This window comes from Amblyomma maculatum, chromosome 8 (assembly GCF_055883805.1).
Source record: "Amblyomma maculatum isolate TAMU_Amacu chromosome 8, ASM5588380v1, whole genome shotgun sequence".
NCBI lineage: Eukaryota > Metazoa > Arthropoda > Arachnida > Ixodida > Ixodidae > Amblyomma > Amblyomma maculatum.
Genome location: NC_139351.1, coordinates 58,762,343 through 58,770,940, shown reverse-complemented (window position 1 = coordinate 58,770,940; position 8,598 = coordinate 58,762,343). Strand labels below are relative to the sequence as shown.

At 48.4% G+C, this 8,598-nt stretch overlaps 1 protein-coding gene across 1 annotated transcript; it reads right to left on the bottom strand.

Moving 5' to 3' along the window:
• Positions 1-303: 303 nt before the first annotated feature.
• On the bottom strand, positions 304-7,982 carry LOC146181230 (anaphase-promoting complex subunit 10-like). Its single transcript, XM_084575729.1, has 3 exons — positions 7,859-7,982; positions 7,605-7,767; positions 304-1,161 (listed from the first exon to the last, which is right to left on the bottom strand). Exons 1-3 carry the CDS (start codon positions 7,980-7,982, stop codon positions 870-872), a joined length of 579 nt encoding a protein of 192 aa, XP_084431855.1. The 3' UTR covers positions 304-869.
• Between the last annotated feature and the right edge of the window lie 616 nt (positions 7,983-8,598).

Genomic DNA, 8,598 nt, shown 5'->3' with positions numbered 1-8,598 from the left:
GGGAAATAGAGATATTTAGCTTACCGTGATCCACGATCCGCCACCGTGACCCGCTACTCTGCGTGGGCGGGTCGCTCAAGCTGATTGGTCCCGACGCGGCAGGTCTGTGTGCCAACATCCAGTATGTGGCGCCATCTATCGGCGTCAAGGGGATCACGGTAAGCTAAAACTCTGTAATGTTACCAGTCGCGCAATGACAAACGCGGAGGAACACATTAATCTCACATTGGTAGACGGCCGGACGGCTTGGCAAAACCTTTATTTGAAACAGCACAAGGAACGTGTACAGAAACAAAAAAGAACACACGTCGAGCTGAGTTCTACACTGATTTATTTGAAGAAAATTACATAGCTACTTGAGCGACAGAAATTACGTGAACACGCCAGCCGAAAACTAAAATAAGCGATTTTTTCTGCTTGGTAGTGAGTAGGCTAGCTCTTTATCTAGAGGAGAAAGGAATGGTGAATCCAGAATCATCATCGGAATCGCTGCGCAGCACCCTTCATTAGTGATATAGTTATTAACCATATTTAACTCATCTTGTGACTATTAATTACCTGTAACTAGTGACGGACTAAGTATCCCTGCTTACAAACGCTTAGAACTTCACATTATATGCATTAGCAATCAAGATAAGCGAACGGCTTCCTCCTATCGGTAGTGATATGTACTTACTAGCAAAATTGCATTTAGAAATTAACACTAAGTAACGCTATCACTATTAAACTAAATTATAACACCAATATCATTGCAGTAATTTCCCAGAACTTTCTAAATTACCCCGTAATGTTTCTTTCTGCCGCTGTAAAAATTGCTAAATGTAACAACAGCTCTTTTATTCAACAGACGAGACTGCCACTCTGAAATATCATCGGATGCAGCTAAACATGCGGAACTCTGCGCTCGTAAAGTGGACATTACGCAGTACGGATACATCTGCACCGTACTGCTGCAGTGGTGAGTACAGCTTGATCTGTCGCACGTGCGTATCTTGTCCATTGTCGTGATTCGAAAGGACAGCAATCTGCAGCAAAAACGTGCGCACGGGACGACGGGCCGTGTCCCGCGTCGGGATCCGCACCCAGCCCGTAGGCTCTTCTAGGTCGACGCCCACCAGCTCGCGCATGTCGCCCAATGCATTGCCTACTCGAACAGAAATGCTGAAAAAGAAATACAGAGTAAATTTAAGCTGCGCTTTTACAAAATGACGCGACAGCATTATTGTTTCGTACCCTTGCGCATGTTTTTGCGAACATTTTGAGAGCTCCTGGATGTAGGGAGTACAAAGCAGATACATTTTTTTCGGAATAAGCAGTTAGCCATGACACACGTGAAAATCGTCAAAATAAGGTAGCTATTAAAATCATTTTTTTACTATTTAATTACCATCATTGTCAACATAAGCTGGACTATACACATACCTGCAATTAACCACGTCTTTGCTAGCTACCTCCACACGACTCCTGTAAACATCTTAACCTTATCCGCCAGTCTAACTTTCTGCCACTCTCTGGTACCCTTTCTTTCCATTGGAATCCTATTGTTACCGTAAGTGATCATTTTTTATCCTCTCTTCGCCCTACATGTCATACCCATGCCCATGGTTTCATGATTTCCAGTAGATTTTCCTTTCTCTCATTGTCAATTCTCATTTACTTCTCTGACCCACTCTATTAAACACTAATCATTTTCAGTTCGATAGCTCTTTGCGTTTTGCTAAACTTAATTAGAACCATTTTTTGTTAGCCTCCTTGTTTCAGCCCTGTTATACTGCCAAAGGCGAGCTCGAGGCCACCGACGAGACAACGCTGTCGCTTTTTGGAACGAAGACATTCTTGAAAGCCATGCAGTAGGAGGCAATACAGAGCATTATACAGCACCAAATTGAAACTGATCGCGTCAGTAGAAAAGCACGTTAGGGTAGAATCATGTGGGTTGATTGGTCATGACGTATACTGCAGCTCCTGAAAGACATGATGGGAGACGTTGCAGCACGCTCTGCCCTATTTCGAGCGTAACAATTTCGCTCATTGTTAGAACAGTGAAATGCAAACACGACGTGCTCTCCGGACATCTTGCAATGCGCACTGTGCCCAATTCAGATTGACTGAATTTATTTCTTTTATTTCACCACTACTTGTGAGGAAAATAACTGTCATTGGCAGATTTGCAGCCGCGAATTCTACGAACGACGATGAAAAAGGAAGTTGATCCTGCGGTCCTTTTTAATTTGTCCGGAAAAAGACCTCGCCGAATTTCACCGCGCTCAAAATCCTAAAGGACTAATATTCTCCGTTTGGTGCAAATGATATGGCATCGTCTTTTCAGTGGCCCCCGGTGTTGAAGTGTCACTTGGAAGATAATGGTTATCTCCTGACTATTTGGTAGTGCCTGATATCTCTCGCTGCTGACAGCATGTTTTAGAAAAGAAATATCCTCCTATTTCAGCTAACCTGATGGAAATGATTAAAATGAATGTTAAGGTGCTCATTAAAACTCCCGATTTAAACGGTTAAGCCAACGGCGCAAACAAGACGCGGATGCCAGTGACCGACACAGAGCACTGAGCTAGTACAGTTTACATAACATTCCGCCGCTCATTCATAACGACTTACCACATGCCAGGCCTCGTCGATGTTGCTAGAAGGAGCGCAGACACAGGCTTACAGAGGTTTAAGCATTAATTAAACTTAGTAATATGAGCGAAAGCTGAGTAGCCACAGTAATCCCTGTAAAAGTGCCCGTGAACTGGGACGCCATCCACGCATTGCGGAAGGATGACACAAAAACAACTATCACGGACATCGAAGAGTGAATAGAATCACTTATGACCGATGTCCAACACAATACCCGGCTGATTACAACCACACAGGACACCCCCACCCTGGATTCCCACCTCGCCCACCTCTGGGAGGCGTACCACAGCCTACTCGAGCGTTGGAAACGCAACAAGTTAAACAGAACGCTTAAAAAGCGACTGGCCGCACTGCAGACGCAGATACAACAACACGCAGGTCTACCGCTCTAATTGGATGCAAGTTAGCGACGGACTCGCCGGAAAACTGTCCACCAAGCGAGCTTGGTAATTTCTGAGACATCTCGTAGATCCAACACAGTCTAAATCCGCTACACAACATGTTACACGCCTCGTACACACATACAAAAGCGACCCGGACGCTCTTATTGACGCACTTCACGAACATACACCACAACCGGCACATCCGACTCCATGCCCCCCTACTCAGGAATACCTAACCCGGAATTAGACGCTGATATTTCGGAAACTGAGGTAATAGCGGCCCTCCTGACGCTGCGCACAAATTCAGCACTGGGACTGGACAAAATCTCTAATTCTATACTCCGTAACCCTGATGACAAATCAATCACACAGATTACAGACTACTTCAACAAATGCTTAGCTGAGGGCACCCTCCCCCAGTCCTGGCGACACGCCAAGGTAATATTTATACCAAACCGAACAAGCCTCTTAAACTAGAAAACCTGCGCCCAATCTCGCTCACCTCGTGTCTCGGGAAACTTTTCTAGCACGTGGCACTTGCGAGATTGACACTTCACATGGCGGACATTCAACTTTATACACACAGCATGGTGGGATTCCGCCCCATCTCTCCGCACAGGACGCCATACTGCAGCTCCTTCACGACATATTCGACCCGGCCATTCCGGGCCACACAAAAGCAGTCCTGGCTTTGGATTTATCCAAAGCTTTTGATCGCGTCGACCATCAGGCGATCATGACTGCCTTCTCTCCCCCGAACATAAGTGTACGAATGTACACTTATATCCAGGCTTTTTTAACGGACCGCATGGCTGAAGTTAATTTGGCCCCCTTACCTCCCCACCCTACACTCTCAGGAGCGTCGGTACTCCTTAGGGGTCCGTCCTCTCTCCTTTCCTATTAAACGCCACTCTCATTCCCCTCGCCCGGAAACTGTCCACGATACCTCATCTTAGACATACGTTTTATGCTGACGACATCACACTATGGACCACACACGGTAGTGATGGCGACCCTTGTAAAGCGCCGCATCACTCACACAAGAACACGTCCAGAGCATCGGACTCTCATGCTCCCCAGAGAAGTCTGAGCTACTTTTACTTCGCCCCATGATCCGAAGATGCCCCACCGATTGTCATTGAAGTCGATGACAGTCCCGTCCCAGAGGTGAATACGCTCCGGGTTTTGGGACTTCACATCCAGAACAATGGCAAAAACACCTCAACTCTCAAGAAACTCAACTCTCAAGTGGGTGACAGGCGCGATATCGCACCTCATCCAACGAGTTTCGGGCCATCCCAGAGGCGTGAAGGAGAACGACCTATGTCGTCTAATTCCCGCCTTCGTCCTCAGCCGTATCTTATAGACAGTCCCCTATCACCGAATCAACATGCAGGGAACGGACGCCTTGGACGTCATGTTGCGCACGGCGTTCAAGACGGCCCTTCATCTTCCAATCAATACTTCTACAGAACGCCTTCTACAGCTTGGCCTACACAACACAATTGGGGAGCTTGTGGAGGCCCATCGCTAAGCCCAATACTTGCGTCTCACCAAGATCTCCACCGGTCGCCATATCCTAGAGACTTTAGACATTCGCGTCCCAGCCAATGACCCTACCCTCTTTCCCATACCTTGCCCCCTCCACCAAGACCTCATCAAGTCTCTCCCTCGCAACATGCACCCCCAGTATCACGAGCAACGCCGCCGAGCCCGAGCAGCGGCGCTCCACAAATACTACGGCTCCGAAATGGGCGATGTATGGGTGGACGTCGCATGCTCGAATGAGGGAGTGGTATTGGCCGCCGCCAATTCCTTCCTGCAGCCTGTTGCTACTGTCCCTCTCCCCTCGGTCACCTCCTCGGAGGCAGCCGAAGAAGCAGCCATCGCCTACGCGCTTGTACACACGGAAGCACGCTACATAATTTTCGACTCGAAAACTGCAATACCAATTTTTGCGCGTGGTAGAGTTCACATTTCTGCGTTCAGCATACTGAGCTCGCCCGCCGCTAACCCACCCCGCTATGTGGAGCTGATATGGGTGCCTGCGCACTCCGGGAATCCCGGTAACGAGGCCGCCAATGCGTTAGCCCGAGGTTCTTTAAACTGGGCGCCGGCGGCCTCCGATCGGGGATTCACGCGTGATCGCATGTACTCCTTCAGTGAGCTAACGCAGGCCTATCGGGCAGAGCGGCTACTCTACTCTCCACCTCACCCATCTTTAGTCAACAACCACCAGACGCTCTGGCGACGACTACAAACGCGCACCCTCCCGTCCCATTATAGTGCGTCTCGCTACCACTACATCCCTACCGATCTCTCCTGCACCCTTTGCAACAACCCCATCGCCACCTTTGCCCACATCGTGTTCCAATGCACGGCGGATCCTTCCCCTCGGGGTCTAGAGCACCTTACCACCTGAGAGGACTCGGAGATCCTGCTACACTCTGAGGAGCCGGTTCGGCAGAAGATCTCCACAGACTGAGCTGCCGACGTCATGAACCATAGGAACATGAACGTTTGAGTGTAGTGGAGCCGTGCGGGGGCCCAGTGGCATGCATGCCCCAAACTCCTCTGTTTTAATAAAGTTATCACCACCACCACCGTCTTTAAAATCTGCGATTGTTTCCTTATTGCTTTAAATAAAATACGGAGAAGAGGACGCAGTATGTTTTGGACTGGACGCGCGGAAAGGTGGACACCTGCACATAAACAGGCCAAGGTCACACCACTTTTTTGAAGGCCAAAAACCGGAGCTTTTGGGGAACGGACGGCGCGTTATATTCATAGCCCCACATTGTTCTCTGGCTCCTTGAATGTTCATTGCCAGCCCACGGTGGCTTTCTAGATTTCCTGTAGAGAAGGGAATACGCTGCATCCACCACATTTTTTCTGCGGACATCTGAGCCCCACAGCAGCCACCTCCGCTCCTTCGCCGGAAGGTAAAATCTGGCCCGCCGATGACTTTTATGGATGACTTCCTAATGAATGTTCCGCCCCCTAGCGACCCCACAAAGCTGGGGGTTGGTGGTGTGAACGGGACACCCCTGGACTCGTCACCATTGTCACAATGGCGCTGCGTGTTTATGCAAGCTGTGTTTAAGAGGGGGGAAGTAATGCGCAGCAAATGTCTTATTTCAGGTGCCATGGTCGACGTGTCCTTTAACGTGCATTGACATTGCACAGCACACGGACGCCTGTAGCATTTGATCTCCAAGGAAACGCCGCCACCAATCCAAGTATTTGTAAAAAAGAAATTGTAAAAATGTATATTTTAGCATCTGTTCCTTGGTCTTCAGGTGCACAACGTGCAGTAAACACTAAGGGGAAGTGCAGTAAACACACAAGGCCCTATTAAACTCAGCTGGATCAAGACAGACTTGTCTAGTCTGGATTCTGGATTTTGTGAAATTATGAGAGAAGAAGATGAGACCCACGCTGACGATACTTCCATACCAAAGGTCCGTATTCCGAGTCTGTATTGGTTTTGAAAGTGTCATTTCATTCATGACCTCGTGCCATCTTATTGGTGGAAACACCGAAAGCGGACCTCAGTTCGGTTGACACCAATTCCGGTTGCAGCGTTTCCACCAATGAGACGAGGGCAGTCACAGAGGAAACGACACTTCTGAAAACAATGCTAACTCTGAATACAGACCCCGGCCTTTCGTGAACTTACAGGAGTGTTCCCTTCGCTAGACGCACCGCCAAGGTTGATTGTAAGTGCAGAGAGGCTGCATCGCGACGCCTCCGAAACCTGTGCTCCTTCCAAGCGCCTCCAAGAACTTTGTCAGAATAAAATTAACATGCGCCTGCCCAATGCACAGAAAGGCTTGATATAGCGAAATAAGTCCGTTGGGACCACCGAGCATGTCTTTGCCCTTCCCTGTCCGAAGACGCACGCATTGTACCTTCTGAACACCAGTTGCAGCTTGACAAGGGAGCTTCGAATGGCAAAGTTGATGACGTCACCATCGTAGTACTTGTCATGGCGGATTGAAATCCTGCCATACGACGAATTCACAAGGGTGATAATTGACTCAATAGTTTTCAATAAGTTTATGGGTCGCGGTCATAATTTGCATAAGTGAACAAATGCTACTGTGGCATATGAGTTCCTAGCAGTTACTGCGAAATTAGTACATGGCATGCTTGGCAGAACCACACAGCAAGTCATGGTTTGTCAAATGCCTCACATATGCCTCTTACGCACAGTCACCCCTTTGCCTGACACCTAGACTTCCACACACCATTATCAACTAAGATTGATGTGTCATGAAAAACTCATGTACCTTACTGCGACTAAGGATGCCATGACATATACCGCAAACACACAACGCTCCAAGTACCAACCGAGTGTTACAGCTAAGCGCCAACAACTACAGAGTCAAACTCCTGAACGGTATCCTCATGCGTGTGCACTATCTTCCTCTTCGTGGGGGGGCCCGAGCAGAAGATGCTTTCTGCTTACACGAGTAGATGCAGGGTGCAAGTATAGATAAGTGAAGTATTTGGCACTTTTCAGAACAAGCTCTGAATCCACGACATCTCATCCCAATCATACAGTCAGTGACCTACACGTACCTCTCGGGGCAGTAGCTTCCATCCTTATTGTAGTCGAGGTAGATGTAGATCGCCTCGATGGCCGTCTTCCGGTGGAACTGAACGTTCACAAGATGTGGCTGGTTTCCATCAGATTGCCAGCAAGTCTCGAGATTGCCGTCTCGTAGGTTATCGACGCCACGCCCTGCGAAGGTACGCGTCGGCGACACGAGAGTCAGGACCGTGCGTCGCTTCACTGGATGCCGTTTACAGCGAACGGGTGGTGAATAGCGTACCATATGTACAGGACGAAACCGTCCACACGGCTTCCTCACCCACTTCCCGGACATTCCTACCCAATTCTAAGCTATCCGGAGTGGAGGCGTCAGTAGGGCTCACGAGAACAGTGGGACGAAGCATAATAGAATCCGAATCGTCTTCAGCACCTAGGAAAAAGTGAAATGCAGGAATATCTACGCCAGATCCTTCACAAGTCGATCTGCAGTGGTCAATTTACTTACGTGACATTGCAGAAGACTGATCTGCGGATATTTTTGGCTGCGTTTGAGGGATACGAAATGCTAGAACGGGCAGCAGACTGAGAATTCTAAAAAAATGCTTTTCTTCTTTCCCCAATCACCATGGCGAAAAGCACGTGGCTCAAACCACAGCAGAACTACCGTCTTCTTCGTCAGCGTCGAGCGATAACGCCCCGTACTTGTAGGGAGAGGGATTCTTCAGCTCCAAATCAACTTAGAGAACATATAGCTACTGTTAAAACTGAGTGAAGAAAGCAAAAGCTTATAGGGATGAGGGAGTCTGTCACCTGCACTGGAACACGAAACAACAGCGCAAGGGCTATCCATTCCTGAACATGTTTGGCGAATTATTCTCCACTCATAATTGCAACTGTATTTGTGCTGCGATCCAGGTGCATAAAAGAGAGCAGCATTTTATTCTGCTACGCAATGATAAAGCTGACTGATATTGGTGAGCCACACACTCTAACTTTTGTAAATAGCACTCAGAACCGTGA